Here is a 16,397-nt window from a genome sequence, read left to right on the forward strand (position 1 = left end):
TGTGTGTCCCCCTCAGCGGACGGGACGGTGGACAGTGGCCAGGGGTCGTCTGTGTTCTCGGAGCAGCAGCCGGGCCAGCCCGCCATGTCGTTCACGTCCCCGGTATCCCAGCAGCCCCAGCTCCAGGGCCTGCCCTCCAGCCAGGCCTCCTACCCGCCCCCCGCCTACCCGCAGCAGCCCATGGTGAGTCACATCGTCAGGGACCCCCGCCAAAACCGTGTCAGTCAGGCCAGGGCATTATGACCTTATGGGCTTTTTTGGCCTTGCGCTCGTTGTAGAGTTTGAGTCTCGTGTCAGGCCGTTCCGATCTGCAGCTGTGCGCTCGTTCCCTAATAAATAAATTACAAGCCCACAGTGGCAATTTTCCGACTTACCCAGTGATCAGGTTTTACAGTGGTTCCGCAAACATACACTTAGCGCCTGTGCTCCTTGCCAAATCGGGCCCCCGAACGTCTGGCGAACGAGTCGCTCGTGCTGAATCTCGACGGAAGGCGAGCAGGCAAACCGGATTTGCCGAAGCGAAGCGCCTCTCCGCTCTATCCGAGTCTTATCTTTTCCGTAAGTCTTATCGTGAGTCTTATCGTTCCCTTATCCACCCGGGTTGAAGCGCAGCCAATTTTTTTGGCGGCAGGAGAGATTAGCGCCGGCTAACGGAAAAGTGGGGGCTCTGCGCGAACTGAAGCGCTAAAGCTGGTGTGGAAGTCCAGGTTGACTTTCCCTGCTGGGCTCCTGGTCTGAGGCAATGAGGGGGAGACGTGTTGATTTAGACTACAGGGAGGGAGAGGGGGGGGGATTTGAGTTCTCACTGACCCTGGTGTGGCGTGCCCCGCCCCCCCCCCCCGGGCTGTGAGAACTCACTGTACGCTCCGCACAATCAGCTCCGGGGGTCCAGGGGAGGGGGGGGGGTTGGCGGGCCGGGGTCAGAGGTCAAAGCTTGCCCCGCACCATGTGACACGTCCCCTCGGCTTGATTTAAGCCCGTTTGAAAAGGGCACTTAGTGCTCTGCGGCGAAAGGTTAATGAGCAAGAGGAATGTTCCACTTTTATTACTTTCTCTCCTCCCCTGGGTCCTTGGGTGTGATGTGGCCTCCTGCCCCCCCTTTCCCCTTCCTGTGTGTTAAGTCAGATGTAGGATGGTGGGTAAGGGGCTTTTACCGTTTAAAAAAAGTGTCGCAAACTATGTTGTTGGTGGTTTTGTACTCCCAGCCACAGATGATACCAAACCAAGGAGTAAGTGTTGTAATGGGTAAAACCGTAAAAAGTGTTGGAAATGTGCTTGTGTCGATGGAATTGCACTATGTTTGTGGTACTCTGCCTGAAAAATGTGTGTTTATATTTTATTTATTCTTATTCATTGTTTTATTTCTTGTTGGGTTTTCTTGTTTGTTTTGGATTTTTTTTTAATTTTTTGCTTTACCTGACTTACATTTTTAATTTCTTCTTTGGGTTCTGGATGGAACATGACCAGCCTGCGTCATGCGCACTCTTTAATGCTGTGACAGAATGATGCATGCTGAGAGACCAAACCAAACTAAAGCAGAATGCCGCCACCTTCAGTGCAACCTCCTCCCCCCTCCCCCCCCAAACATGGCAGAGTATGCTGCCATCATTCATCCTGCAATGCCCCTCCCCCTCCCCCTCATTGGCTGTGCTTTCTTCTCCCCTCCCATCTGTCACTTTCATTATGACCTCACAGGGCTCTCTGTAACTTTTATTCAGCTGTCATCTGTGTCACTCTCTTCACTTGAGTTGTCTCTATTGCATCATCGCTGCAATGGGATTCTGCCCTGCGATGTCCGGGAGCTGTGGGTGCAAACAGAGGGGGGTCCCCATCAATCCACTTATTCCCCCTGCTGCTGTGTGTGTGTGTGTGTGTGTGTGCGCATGTGTGTGTGCGCGTGCGTGTGTGCGCGTGCGTGTGTGCGTGTGTGCGTGTGTGTGTGTGTGTCGCCAGGGTTAGTGTTTCACCCTCGCCTAGTGTGGACACTCACACAGAGCCATCAAACTCGTCTTATCAAACGCCATGCTGCTCTTGTCATTCACATGAAGCATGCTTGGCAGTACACCGCAATTAATGAAGTTTGTGAAGAGGCTTCGGCCTCTTTACTGCCAGTAACTGGATTGTGGTGCCTGGGTTTTGATCGGACGTGCAACTTAACCTCATACTAAAGCATGAGATCACATGGATCGCTACGTCTTGCCTGCGAGGCATGTGTGTTTTTTATCCATGCGCCCATTTATGTGCTCAGCTTTTTCAGGGCTGTAACACATGCGCGCCCACACACATGCTTGCTACATGTGTATATATATTTTTATATTTCACTTGCCATTCGATCATTCTTTATTTGTATGTCGGCAGGAAGCGTTTCTTGCCGCAGCTTGGTCAGTTCCCCATGTGTAGAGCACCTTTGAGCACTGTGTCGCACTGTCTCAGCAATCAGCCCCCACTGTACACCGTCTAGTTCGTCTCTGAATTTGACTCCTACTGTACATTTCAACCATCAGAGCCACACTTCCTGAATTGGTGTCGAAGAACAGTGGTAACACTTGGATGTTAAAAACATTTCCTTGTTCTCCCTCCACCATTTTGAATCATAAAATGGGGGTTAGGTGTCACACTATTTCTGGAACAATAAATGTGCAAATAAAATTGTTCATTACTTCAAAGCTCCCCGCTTTTTATGACTGGGTGGGTTTTTTTGATTTTTGTAAAACTGAGCTAAGAACAGTTTTTTTTTGGGGGGGGGGAAGGAGGGATTGATGGTGAGCCCACAAAGTTTGCCAAACATGCCCGTTATGCCTAAGGACATTTTATTATGATTTCCTTGTTTTATGTGTCTCTTACTCATTGCAGCATTGTGTCTGTTTTATGTGGCAATCTCCTGTCTGCCGCCCTCTCTCTGACCGCTCCTCACTAACACACGTCTTTCTTACGCACCGTAAAGCATCTCCGAGTGGTTTTGCCCCCCCGACGGGATGTTTTCAGAAGCTCTCTGACTCTTCTCCATGGGCTGGCTTTGGGTGAAAGGCAGGAAAAGGGAGTGTTGCTCGTGAAAATTTCAGGGACTGAGAAGTGCGATTAGGGGGGAAAGAGACGGTGGAGGGCGGAGGGGCACGGCAGCGGGGACTCTAGGGTCTTCAGTGGGACCCGCCGTTACGCTCGCTCTCCCCATACCTCTTCCCTGGCCAGTACCAGGGCAGAGGATCTTTCGCGAGGATCTACGTGCCCTCCCCTGGGCCCTGCCGTTTTGGCTTCAGCTCTCTGGATACAAAAAAAAAAAAAAAAAAAAAAACACCCCCGTCCTCAGCAGGCCTCCAGCCATCTATAGGTTCTGGAATCTGCGCAATGATTAACAGATGTTTAAATCTCTGTGTGGGGTTTCCCGGGTTGTGTCGGCACCAAGCGCACGGTTAGGGAGTGTTCCTGTCCTCATGCAGGCTCTTGGATCAGAGCACCTGGTCATATAAGGGGTCATCTAACTCTTTTTAAAGTTGGTTTAGGTTGCAGGATTTTTAAAGTTTAAAGTTTTCGAGCATGAAAAGGTTATGCTTATACCTTTCTTTTAATGTTTTATCCGAATGCCTCTGAATTTCCTGTGCTGGTGCGCCTGAAGTTCAGGTTGTTTGGTCCACGGGAACGTTGGCTGCTGCTCTTGCCCTCAGGTTTCTCCTGAACTGCATATGCTTGCTCCATTTGGTTCCTTTTTAATCCTGTGATCTCTGCCTGGCAACACAATGGCACGAGATGGAAAAAAAGGCTTCCTATCAAGCTCTTTCTGGTTAAAGGGTGTGCAAATGTTGTCTTTGATCGTCAGGAAGGATTTCTGTTTGGGTAGTTTGTTTTCCTTGTCTTTAGATGAGACTCCTTGAAACTCAGCCAGCCCTGTTCTTTTGGCTAATGCAGACCACATCAGAGTGTAGCATAGCATCCATTCATTTTGATTTATTAACCAAACAATGAAATGGTTTGTATTTTATTTTATTTTAAAATATATATATATTTTTTTTAGTTCTTTGTCATTTACATGCCAAGAGGCTTGCTTGTAAAATGGTCTCTTTGAATCCAAAAAAGCTGCTGGAATAAATGTCTACTCGTTGCTGAAGCTTGTGAGCTTAAAAAAAAACGGCTTTTTAATCATTTTGTTTTATCTGAAGATCTTCTCTCTCTCTCTCTCTCTCTCTCTCTCTCTCTCTCTCTCTCTCTCTTTCTCTCTCTCTTTCTCACTGGCTTTGTGTTGCTCCCTGTTATTGACACTATTTAGGCCAGCCTCTGTCTCTTCCTCTCGTTTTACTGTCCATCGTTCGGTTGGGTTTACTCAGACATATATACATGCATTGTTTTTGTTTTTGTTCCCCCATTTCAGCTGTGTCTCCATACTGGTTAATTTTGGTTCCCTCCTCCCCCTCCTCCCCCATTTGCAGCCTCCACCTTTTCCTCTGCTTCCTCCTCCTCCCTCCCGGCGACGTGGTCGTAGCATGTCTCTGTGCGTCCCCTGCGTTTCCGTCCCCCCTCTGCTGTGCTGCCGTCCCGAGCGGCCGTCCACCCCTCCGCCCGCCGCCCCCCTCTCGCCCCGCCCCGGGACCCCCGGCGCCGAGACGTTCGCGGGGCGCCTCTCGAAGGCGCTGGAGAGCGTGCTGCCGCTGCACTCCGCCCCGCCGCGGCGACGGGCCAGCCTCCCGGCGCTCTTTGCCAGCCCCGTATGTCGTTGCACCTTTCGGCCACCGGGTGGCGTGACCCCAGGACCCCGCCCCCGTGAGCAGGCACTGGGCCCAGGAGGCAGTACTGTGTACGGCCACCGGAGGGCAGGAGGGAGAGGAGTTATCGTGGCGGCAGTGTAGTTTTGCGGGGTATTCGGCTGTACTTGTAATTGGCAGTTGTGATTCCTTGTCTGGCACTACCACTACATTTCTTTTGTTTTTTCCTGACGTGTAAATGGGTAGTAGTATGTATTGTGGTCAGTTGCTCCGTTATTGGCTTTGTCAGTTATTGGCCAGTATTTATGCAGCTAATGCTAGCTTGTTCCAAAGTCAACAGCTGTGGGAAGAGGTAAAACTTGAGTTGAAGAGGTTTTTTTTTTTTTTTTAAATAGATGTTTTGTTAGGGTATGACTCTGAAGGGCGTAACAGCAGACTTATGTCTTAGCGGGGATAAAGGCCAAAACCTGAAACCAATTATCAGCAGTGATTCACTTGGGATTTAGTTATCCTGCATTTTGGTTTGTTAAACAAATTTGACGACTCCTCCCTCTCCACCCTTTTTTCACGCCCCACTTCTTACGCCGGTTTTAACCGTTTTTCCAAATGTCACCCGTCTGAACGGGGTGAGCTCGGCAGAGCGCTGTAACCGGCCCTCCTGGTGCCAGTGTGCCTCCTCCGGCCGTCCTGCTCTCTCTGGGGGGGGTCCTGCGTTCGCGTTAAATACACGCTGTCGGGCACCGCGCTGCCTCTGAGAAACCGTCACGCTGCTGCGCTGCGCACACAGGGACGCACTCCACCTGCACAGCGGCCCGTGAGGAAATGCCAGTCGATCTGTGGTTAGGGACGGCGAGAGATGCTAATAACGAGGTTGTGTAGTTGTTTATTTATTTTATATATCAATAGTGTTCAGTTTCAGCGTCCCCACAATTTATTATTATTTTTTTTTCCCCTCATCAAGTTTCCATAAATTCAGCCATTTTGCGCTACCGTTTATCCCGTGACGTTTGGTTTTACTTTTTAAGAAACGAGTTTTGCGATTTTTAAAATGGCTGCCCTTTGACATTTTATCCAGTGAATTCCAATAGAAGCTGGCTGCAGCAGCAGTGTAGTTATGGCCCAGCTGAGCTGTGCTGTGCTGTGGAGTCGCTCAGTCCTGTGTGAACAGCAGCAGCAGGCCTGTGACCTCATCAGGGTGCCGGTGCCACACCTGTATTTAATTACAGTCCATACCAGCCCTCCTGTTACACGTCCTGTCTGTTGACTCTTCATTTTTTATTTTATTTTAATTTTTTAAAGGATTTTTTGGGTTTAAATTTCTTTTGTTTTTATTCCCGTTAACTGGAGGGGTTTGTGCACTCTGAGAGTGCCACTCATTATGCTGATACTGCTGTTCTGTCTACCTCTCTCTCTCTGTTTCTCTACCCCCTTCTCTCTCTCTGTTTCTCTACCTCTCTCTCTGTTTCTCTACCCCTCTCTCTGTTTCTCTACCCCCTTCTCTCTCTGTTTCTCTACCCCTCTCTCTGTTTCTCTACCCCCTTCTCTCTCTGTTTCTCTACCCCCTCTCTCTCTCTGTTTCTCTACCCCCCTCTCTCTCTCTCTGTTTCTCTACCCCCCTCTCTCCGTTTCTCTACCCCTCTCTCTCTCTGTTTCTCTACCCCCCTCTCTCTCTGTTTCTCTACCCCCCTCTCTCTCTCTGTTTCTCTACCCCCCTTTCTCTCTGTTTCTCTACCCCCCCTCTCTCTCTGTTTCTCTACCCCTCTCTCTCTCCCTCCCTCTCTCCCTCTCTCTCTCTCTCTCCCTCTCTCTCTCTCTCTCTCTCACTCTTATGAGTGTCATGCTGCCTCTTGCTTTATAAAGAATGATGTCATCTTGTCACCGCAGCCGCAGTCAGTGACCCACCAGTTCGGTGGCGGGGCGCCGGGCCTCCCCGACCCCCCGATATTTTTCCCCGCCATCCTGGAGAGGCCGGTGTCCTTCTCGCCGCCGCCCGCCTGCCCGCCCAAAGCCATGTGCTCCCAGCGGAGGAAGAGCACGTCCATCTTGGAGGCGCACACGCGCCACTTCCAGCCCGCCTTCCGGACCTACGGCAGTAGCCTGCACCCCTTCGCCGGGGCGGACGGGACGGGCGCGGCCGGGGCGGACCCCTCCCTGCTGCTGGTCCCGGGCGTGGCGCCCCAGCAGAGCGCCGTGGAGCAGCTGTACGGCTACAAGGACCCGCCCCAAGAGGAGGTGGTGCGCCGGCTGAGCCTGAACCAGGCGGCCCTGCTGGACCACTTCGAGGCCATGGGGTACGCCGGATACCCGGTCACCGCCCACCAGCTCAGCCAGCTGGGCTACCACCAGCAGATGCAGGCGGCAGGTTTGGGGTACGACGCCCAGCCCGGCCCGGCCTACCTGCACCCCCACGTGCAGGGCCACATGCGCCTCACCCACAGCCCCGTCCCGCCTCTGGGCGGCCCCGCGTCCGTCTCCTCGGCCCCGCCCGGCCCCGTGGCCCCGCCCGCGGACCCCTGCTACCCGCCGGTCTCCTTCCCCCACTCGGCTCCGCCCATGCTGGCCCACGCGGGCGAGCCCGTCGCCGGCGGCGGCGTGTTCGAGTTCCACATGCACGGCGTTTCGGCGGACCCCGCCCTCCTGGCCTCCCGGCTGTACCGGGCGCGCCGCGGCTCCATGGACCTGAACCTGGAGGAGCCGGGCGGCGGCGGCGGCCCCCCCTCCGCCCCACCGGGGCTCTGCGGCCGGCTGCAGCCCGTGACGGAGGAGCTGTACAGCTACGTGAGCCCCGAGCTCCCGCTGCCCCCGGGGAGCCTGCTGCTGCACGGGCCCAAGGACCGCAGCCCCGAGCCCTCCAGCGAGTCCCTGGCCTCCTCCGACGCCGGCGACTTCCACTCCCCGCCGCCGGCCCCCGGCGAGCCGTCCGCCGCCCAGTCCATCCCCCACACCTCCTACTACGGCTCGGACGGAGGGAGCGCGGCCCCCGACGCGCACCCGCCCAGCCAGCCCTCCTTTCTGTTCGTACCGCCGTCCGAGGCCCCGGGACCCACCGCCTCGTCCGCCTCCCACCTGGCCCTGCTGCACGGAGCCTGGGCGCGGCACGCCCCCTTCCAGCCCGACCTCTCGTACCACGAGTCCGCCCTGCCGCTCCAGGGCTCATCTTTGGTACTACAACAACCCACTCTTCTTCTTCCTCCTCCTCCTCCTCCTCCCAAAACTCCCCTCCCACCCCCACCCCTCCTTCCTCTTCAGTACCTGATTTGTCTTGTCATTTTGGGTTTTAGCCCTTTCCAGCCAAGCTGTGTATTATAAATAAACTTTACTTTTTCCTTTTTGGTTTTTTCCTTTTTTGTGATCAAAGTTCTCTATGGTTTTGGATGAGCTCGGACCAGAGCCCAGTTAAACCTGGTGTACCAATCCCCCTTTCGTCACCTGTTTGTAATCTTTTTAGTTCTCTTTAGGTTTCTTTTGTTGGTATATTTGTCCGTAACTTGTGTATAATTTGTTTTATGTATATCTGTCTGTTTTGTGTGTATGTGCATATATGTTTACTATATATGTTAAATGTGTGTTTGCATTTATATACACTATACTCTTGTATCTGTATATCATACATTCAACTCCAAAGTTTAGTTGGCCTAACAAAGGAACTGTTTTATATCCGTTTTAGCAACTGAAACGTTTAGAAATTGGCGACAGACAGGAAAGTTATCACTTCTTGCTAAGTGTAAGAAGGGTCATTTGTATGTTTAAGGTCTCACGATTCAGTTTGTTTGGATTCAGAACATGGCCAATCTTAACTTTGAAGGTTGATGTGATCAAACGCACAGAGACATACACCAAAAGGTGTGGGGATTAAACCGGTTTAATGGTTACAAAAAAAACAAAAAAACATTTTCTTTGGTCAAATACATTTCAACTTAAACCGTGCCATCAGCATGTATTCCCATCCACCTATTTCATTTGTGATATAGTTGGCTGGAAATGGTTAAAATATACTTTTTTTTTTTGTCTTATCGTCAAAGGGGCGCACCAATCACAGTAGTAGTGGTCTGGAAGTGTGAAATTGCAGCTTTTACCCCTGGTTAGCGGGGATTCGCTGGGAGCCTAGCTGTATGTTTCCGTACAGGGGGACGACTGTCTGAAATAAATCGGTGGTTAACCCTTAGAATGCTGGAACCGTCAACGTCACCCTGCAGTCCCCTGGCCTCTCTGCTCAGCAGCCTTTCCTTTTCCTTTCCTTTCCTACTTGTGGTTTTTGTACTTTTTGTATTTAATTTTTATGTATTTTTTTTTCAACGGCTAAAAGGTATTTAACACGCTGCTCCCCCAAAAGCCACTACTTATTTACAGAAAAAATGTTCTTCTTCGTTCCGACGTGGCGCTCAAGGTAAGGTGGTCCCGCCTGGTGCAATTATACTTGTGCAAGCTCTCGGCGAAGAGCTGGAGGACAAGTATATTTGCCTGCAGCCTTCTAAGGGTTGGATCAGTAGTGAAATCGTGTGACGCAGCGGGGCAGGGATGTAACGCGAAAGCAGAACGAAAGCCAGATTGTTCCCGGTGTTTGCCGTTTGCCCAAACACCTTACGAACACCCACACGCTTTTCTGTGCTCTCCAATGGTAGTAGTGTCACAGACGCAACAAATCAATTAGAGATTCACCTGCATGAAAACCTACTCATTTCCAACTAACACATGTATTTGTTCATTGATTTTTTTTGTTTGTATTGGTTTTTTTTTTGTTGGTTTTTTTTATTTTATTTATGTCAGCGCATGCATGTATACATGGAGATGCGGGCCATCTGAGCGACATAACCTCACGTCAGAGAAACCGCATCGCGTGTATACATGCACAGCGACCCAAGTTCTAGATAAGTAGTGTGTGTGTGTGTGTGTGTGTGTGTGTGTGTGTGTGTGTGTGTGTGTGTGTGAGAGCGTGCGTGCGTGCGTGTTTGGTTCCGAAATCCACGAAACCCGTTCTGATTTGTTGTTTTTGTTTTGTTTGCTTTCCTTCCTGTCCTCTCTGCCTCTCTCCCTGTCCCTCTCTCTCGCAGCAGGTGTCGGGAGCCCCGGCCCCTGCCCCAGCAGTCCTGGCCCCCAGCTCCCAGCAGGGTCCCGTCGCACCCCTGCAAGTAAGGCCCTCTCTCCCGCTGTTAAGTGTGCGCGCATCTCAGAGACCCAGCTTTCTGTGGGGTAAAATACGCTTCTCCTGCCCCCCCCGCACGTGACTCTTCGGTCAGACCAGAAGCACGTCTGCGGGCTGCGGTTTGGGGTCGTGGTCTTGAGGTGGTATTGACAAACCCCCCCCATCTCCCACTCTCCTGCGTGTGAAAGCTGTGGGCCCCCTCCCGTGGTGCCTCTCTCTCACGTGTGTTGTGTTTGTTTCTTATAGTACGGAGGTTACTACGTCCCAGCGCTCCCTCCGCAGGTAGAGAAAAAAAAAAAAAAAAGCTCTTCTTTCCACCAAAAACAAAAAGCACTCCTTTCTCCTCTCTCTCTCTGTTCTGCTGTCACTCATGCCCTTTGCATTTCTGACCCTGTGCTTCTTGTCCTGCTGTTCTCATGGGTGACTGCACAGTCTCGTAAAGCCCCTGGGTTTTAGGGTAGAGTGACAGGGGTCGGGGTGGGGGTGGGGGGGGAGACTCTTGGGAAAGTTAAGTCGCTCCAGGTTGTTGGGTTAATGGCACAGGAGGGAGGGGGGGAGATTTGCATATTGTGAGTTCTCCCTCCGGCTGGAGAGGCAGGCTGACTGCATTAAATCGCTTCGAGTTTGTGTCGTAACCACGGCTTCACCTGGCGTGCTACAGGCTGTTGTGTGAATGAGACGCGTCTGGTAAAATTCCTCTCCCCCGCCCCTCTCCCTCGCCCCCCCTTCTCCCTCTCCCTTGCTCCCCTCTCCCTCTCCCTCGCTCCCCCTATCCCTCTCCCCCCCCTCCCTCTCCCTCACCCCCCCCTTCTCCCTCTCCCTTGCTCCCCTCTCCCTCTCCCTTGCTCCCCTCGCTCCCCCTCTAAGGTGTGTGTGACCCAGGTAAGGAGAGGTGTGTGTGTGTGTGTGTGTGTGTGTGTGTGTGTGTGTGTGTGTGTGTGTGCGTGCGAGACGCTGATGGTGACGGTGCCTGCGTCTCTCCTCCAGGCGGTTCCCCAGCAGGCCCCCGTGTCCCTGCCCTCCCAGCCCATGGTGCCTCTGCCTCTCCAGCAGGGCGGCGCCACGCAGAGCCCCCAGCCCCACCTGCAGCCCAGCCCACTGCCTGCACAGGTAACACACACAGCCCCCTCACACTCCCATACAACTGTCTCTCTCACACACGTACACACGTGCACAACCCTGTCTCACACGCGTGCGCGCGCACACACACACACACCCAATCCTGTCTCTCTCACACACACACGCACAACCCTGTCTCTCTCTCTCACACACACACACACACACACACACACACACACACACACACACACCCAATCCTGTCTCTCTCACACCGTACACACATGCACAACCCTGTCTCACACACACACACACACACACACCCAATCCTGTCTCTCTCACGCACGCACAACCCTGTCTCTCACACACACACACACACACACACACACACACACACCCACCCAATCATGTCTCACACACACGCACAACCCTGTCTCTCACACACACATAACTCTCACACACACACGCACAACCCTGTCTCACACACACACACACACACACACACACACCCAATCCTCTCTCTCACATACATGCACAACCCTGTCTCTCACACACACATACAACTCTCACACACATGCGTACAACCCTCTCTATATCTCTCTCTCTCTTTCTCTCTCACACACTGGGAACAAAAATGCTTTTTTCTTATACTGATTCAAACTTAACGGACAAAACTCAAGTTGCTTTGCAGTGCACTTTCCAGTTTAAATAAAAAACCTCAATTCAGGATTAATGGGGGAATTTCAGATTAAATAATTATTGTAAACATGAGGGAGGAGGGATTATTTGCATTTATTAAAGTCGTGTATCACTTCAGCACAAATGGATAAATATTGCATTTCCCAGAAGCCCTTGCACATGTAGTGGGATGCATAAATATTGTAATACTGGCAGGTTATGTTGAGTCAGGTCTTAATAATTTTTTCTTTTTTTATACATTTTTGCACCCAACGCAGGACTGAGCATATTCAATTCCCACCCAAATTTGGAATTTTCCATCATCTGCAACTGCAGCAGTTTTCATGCACAAAACCCCACTTGCCTTATTTAGGGCAGTATGGAAAACGTGGAGTCTTCTGCTGCTCCTTTTTCGCACCGCGCTACAACTGGAGCGGAGTCGGGGTCAATCTGCGGACCCCCGATCGACCAGCAGGGGTCGCTAGATAGCATTCGTTCTAGCGCTAACCAACTGAGCCCTCCTACTTGCCTGGGCAATGTAGTCACCCAATTGCGTGTTGCCCTGTGGAGCTACCGGCCACAATGCGCACTGGCACAAGGCAGTGAGGCTCATTTATGCACCCCAGTGTTGTCTTAAATACTTGATCCCCCTGCAGTCCCCAGTAGGGGGCGGCCTGTAGCGTAGTGGTTAAGGTACACGACTGGGACCCGCAACCTAATCTACTGTATGTCGCTTTGGATAAACGCGTCAGCAAGTGACATGTAATGTAATGTCATTTGTCCTATTCACCTACAAACACATTCCACTGCAAATGGGCCCATGCCAGTTTGGGTGGGACCGAAAGCAGTTTGGGTGTTTAGGGGCAGCTGTAAGGTTACACACAGGGTCATTCATTGTTCCAAAAGCTCGTGCAGGCTGCCCCTGTACGGCTACACCCATGTGCCTGGAGTCCTGCTCGGTCTCAGCCCTGTGAGTCATCCCTCCTCCCTCAGTGTTTTAAAGTGCCTGCGTAAGAACGAGCTTGGTCAAGTTTCAAAAGCTGCAATTATGGTTGGAACTAAATACTGCCAGGCGGGGGGGGAAAGAGGCCTGGACAGACATTAGCCCCCCCCCCCCCCCCCCCCCCCCATCATAAACCTGCGGGCCCAAGTGTCAATGCAAAAGCAATCCTTATACTGTTGTATCATGATGTTGTTTATGCATGCCTTTGTATTCCTAATCAGACTGCTAGTGCCATGCTCTCCTCCCTATCAGTCCTTTCTCTCTCTCTCTCTCCTCTCCTTCTCTCCCCTCTTTCCTCTCTTCTCAATCTCTCACCCTTCTGCCCTCTACCTCCCTCCCCTGCTTTTCTCTCTCCTCTCCCTCTTTCTCAATCTCCCTTCTGCCTCTACCTCTCTCTCCTGCTTTCTCTCCATCATTCTCCTCTTCTTTCTTTCTTCTCCCTCCCCCTCTCTCTTCTTTCCCCTCTTTTCTCTCTCCCCCCTCCCTCCCTCTCCCCCTCTCTCCACTCTCTCTCTCACTCCCTCGTCCCCCCCTCTCTCCCTCTCGTCTCTCTCTCCCATCCCTTCCCTCTCCCCCCCCTCCCTCTCTCTCCCGTCCCTCCCTCTCCCCCCCCCCTCTCTCTCTCCCTCCCTCCCTCCCTCTCCCCCCCCTCCCTCTCTCTCTCCCTCCGCTCTCCCCTCTCTCTCCCTCTCTAATGACTGTGTTGTTGGTTGCCGGCTCCGTCCCCGCGTTGCCGTTGCCGTTGCTGTGTGGCACGCCCGCCTGTGTTGCATGGCTGTGCAGCTGTGTGCTTGTGAGCCCAGTCCTCCCGCTCTGTCTCCGTCGCCGTCGCCGAGCGTCGAGCGGACCTGTACTTCCTCTACCAGGCCGCACAGCTGTCTGTGGCGCAGGTACAACAGCGGCTCTGCCTGGGGATGGGGCCGGCCCGGGTCCCCCCCCTCCCCAGAGCCACGGGTCTGTGTGTGTGATGTGTGTGTTTGCGCCTTAACCCACCTCTTCAGTGGCAGTGACCCGGTACGGCAGCCTGTGCACCCGGGATAGTCGTAGTCGGTGTGCGTTTGACGTGTTTTTTGTTCGTTTTTATTATTGGGAATTGCACCCCCCACCCCCTCCCACTCCCCACACATGAGTTTTGTGTGAAGAGAAAAGCCTCGAGCATGGCATTTGTCACTGGCTTGTGGTTTCAGTGAGAATTAAGTTTCATTGTGCTTGTCGTGTTTTTGTTTTGTTTTTTTTCTCACTGAAAACAAAGGGCACAGTTTGGTTTGTTTTTTCAGGGGGAAAGGGTCATACCCCTTTGTTTTTGTTACGTCTAGTCCCCCCCCCCCCCACACACCCTCTCTTGGATTAAAGTGCATGGTTTGTACTAGTTCTGTTTATAGCTGGCTTCGTTTATTTTAGTTGATTTTTTTACGTCTGCCAGCCTATTGCATTATAGTGGCAGTCTGAGAGACCATTGGTATTTTATGTAGTGTTGGGCATTTAGTCTGGAATTCATTCCAGAACCGATTCTCAGTTTTGGAACCAGGTAAAATAATCGGTTTCGATTCCAAATCTATTCAAAATGTTTCTCATGTAATGCTGTAAACACGTTGCTGTAGTAATAATGGGGGATTTCACTTGCAGTTAACCCTAACGTTAGACTATTACGTGTTAGCTACAGTTATCCGACGATTTCAATAATCTAAGGTTAACATTATGCTCCTAAACGGACACATTTCTCAACAATGACTGACGTTATGCCAAATGCTGTAACCGTACAAATACAAACGATTATTCCCGATTATATTCTTCTAAACTAGCTAATAAGAAAAAGACCACTAAAATATAAGACCACTCACCCGGGCAGACGTTTGTCGGTGTCTGCAATCTGGCGTGATACTAGCTACAGTCTGGAAGCGTCTATTAACAATCCCTGTACACGGTTTTTAAAAACGGAGCAGCGGGAAACTAAACTCACTCACCAGCAGTACAGGTTCGTATCTTCTGCGGTCAATGTACAAGTCGAGCAGCAATTAAGAAGGGAGACAATCGTCGTATTTTCTTTTTTTTACGGAATTTGTTATGTTATGTCTCCACTTGGGGTCACTTCAGGTTCACGTTCAATATGTTTCAAGCATTCGCACTTCCCGTCACGTGAACCGTCACTGATCACTGCTATCCAATCATTTCTAAAAAAAAAGTAGTTGGAAGTTGTTTCTAAACTATCCAATCCACAGAACCCAATCACATCAACTTTTGCCAAATGTAGGCTATTTGTATCACCTACATTTGGCAAATTTGACTTGGAAAGCTAGGCTAAACGGAGAACGTTCTACAGTTTCCTCAGTTTTGCGTTCGCAACCGGTTCCCTGGAATCGCTTCCCGATTCTCGTCCATCACAATCTTTATGTCCAAGAGTCCCGGGAATGAGTCTGCTTCTCTGGCACAGTTATAATAAACAAGGCTACTCTGTCCATACACTCCCGCGTTAATGAAACTGGGTTAAGTCTGGCATACAGCCACACGTTGGTGCCAGACCCTAACTGAGCTGCTACATATGCTTATGCAATTCGTTTACTTCTGGTTTGGCTCCAGTGTGTGGCTGCAGTGCAGTTTGTCTTGTCTCAGTTACAACTCTGAAGATGGAGATAACGTATGAACCTCTGCAGTAATATGTGCCGTAAACTGGACATGCTGTGCGTTTGAAACAATTTCCGGCAGTTTCTTAGAGACCATGTAGAGGTTGCTAACGTGCATGGTGTGGTTTGAAGTTTACGCATTCCCCAGCCTGCCGAACTGAGCGTTGCACAAGCCAATGACAGGCTGTTGTACTTTGGCCCGCAATCCCCCCTGGCCCCCTTTTTTTTTTTAGTTTAGTTTTGGTGCTGGTGTAATCTCTGTATAGTGATTTCCTTTTTTTTAATTTTTATTATTTTTTCCCTTTTGTGCCGTTTCTTCCTTGGGAATTTTTTTATTAAAACCCAGAAGCCTCCTCCAGTGCCCCCTTCGATGCCCCCCCTCCCCTCCCTGGCCCCGCCCGCCCCCGCGTGTCACCCCCAGCCCTGCGGTCTGGCTCCGCCTCCTCCCTCAACGGGGCGTGTCTCCATCGCACAGGCAGGCTTCCCTCCGCCCTCCCTCCCGGTAACCATGGCGCCCGGCCAGCCGCCCCCGCAGCAGGCCCCGCCCACGGCGGTGGTGTCACCGGTTGCCGTGGCGCCTAACTCCGCCCAGCTGCCTCCTCACACGATGCCTCAGCAGCCGGCCCCCGTCGCCGTGCCGACTGCCGGGACCGTCCCGGCAGAGCCCAACTTTCAGACAGGAGACGCACTTCACAAGGTATCGACATCCCAGAGACTGGACCCCCCCCCCCCCCCCCCACGCTCCATGCCATACCCACCCCACCCCCGTACCCCTCCCAGCCATCCCGGGACTGTTGTAGAGGCCAGCCGTAAGGAGGGCGCACAGTTTGGGAACCAGCACGTGTGACGCATAGAAGCGGTAGCTTGTTGGTATTTCTTAGTGTCTGAGGTTTTGTCCCTCGCTGTGCTTTTCCCATAGCTCGTGAGATTTATTTATTTTGAAAAAAAAAAAAATTCAATAAATTTTCTGTGTTTGTTTTCCTATTCAAAAAACTGTGAATTTGGTTACGCTGGCTGGCATATTTGTTGAGCTAATACGGCTATTCTTTTATTTCCCCTTTTCCATTTTTGCCTGTACCTCCTTTCCCATCTTTCCTACATCTGCATTATGTTCCTCTGCTCCCTGCCCGCCCAGTGATGGTAGAGAATATAGAATTTTTCTGTTGGTGGTTTTTCACTTTTTTCACTCCTTGTTGCGTTTG

At 51.6% G+C, this 16,397-nt stretch overlaps 1 protein-coding gene across 9 annotated transcripts in view; it reads left to right on the forward strand.

Annotated features, from left to right (window-relative positions):
* wnk1b (WNK lysine deficient protein kinase 1b) overlaps positions 1–16,397 on the forward strand; it is a 102,323-nt gene that overhangs the window by 62,740 nt on the left and 23,186 nt on the right. For 7 of the 9 annotated variants that reach the window (XM_061251470.1, XM_061251474.1, XM_061251476.1 and 4 more), the window contains exons 9-13: positions 17–183; positions 9,746–9,823; positions 10,084–10,119; positions 10,825–10,947; positions 15,542–15,892. In XM_061251470.1, coding sequence (XP_061107454.1) covers positions 17–183; positions 9,746–9,823; positions 10,084–10,119; positions 10,825–10,947; positions 15,542–15,892 — 755 coding nt within the window. The remainder of the gene's footprint in view (positions 1–16; positions 184–9,745; positions 9,824–10,083; positions 10,120–10,824; positions 10,948–15,541; positions 15,893–16,397) is intronic. The other 2 variants (XM_061251479.1, XM_061251475.1) reach the window with 2 other exon arrangements.

This window comes from Conger conger, chromosome 8, assembly GCF_963514075.1.
Source record: "Conger conger chromosome 8, fConCon1.1, whole genome shotgun sequence".
In the NCBI taxonomy this organism is placed as follows: domain Eukaryota; kingdom Metazoa; phylum Chordata; class Actinopteri; order Anguilliformes; family Congridae; genus Conger; species Conger conger.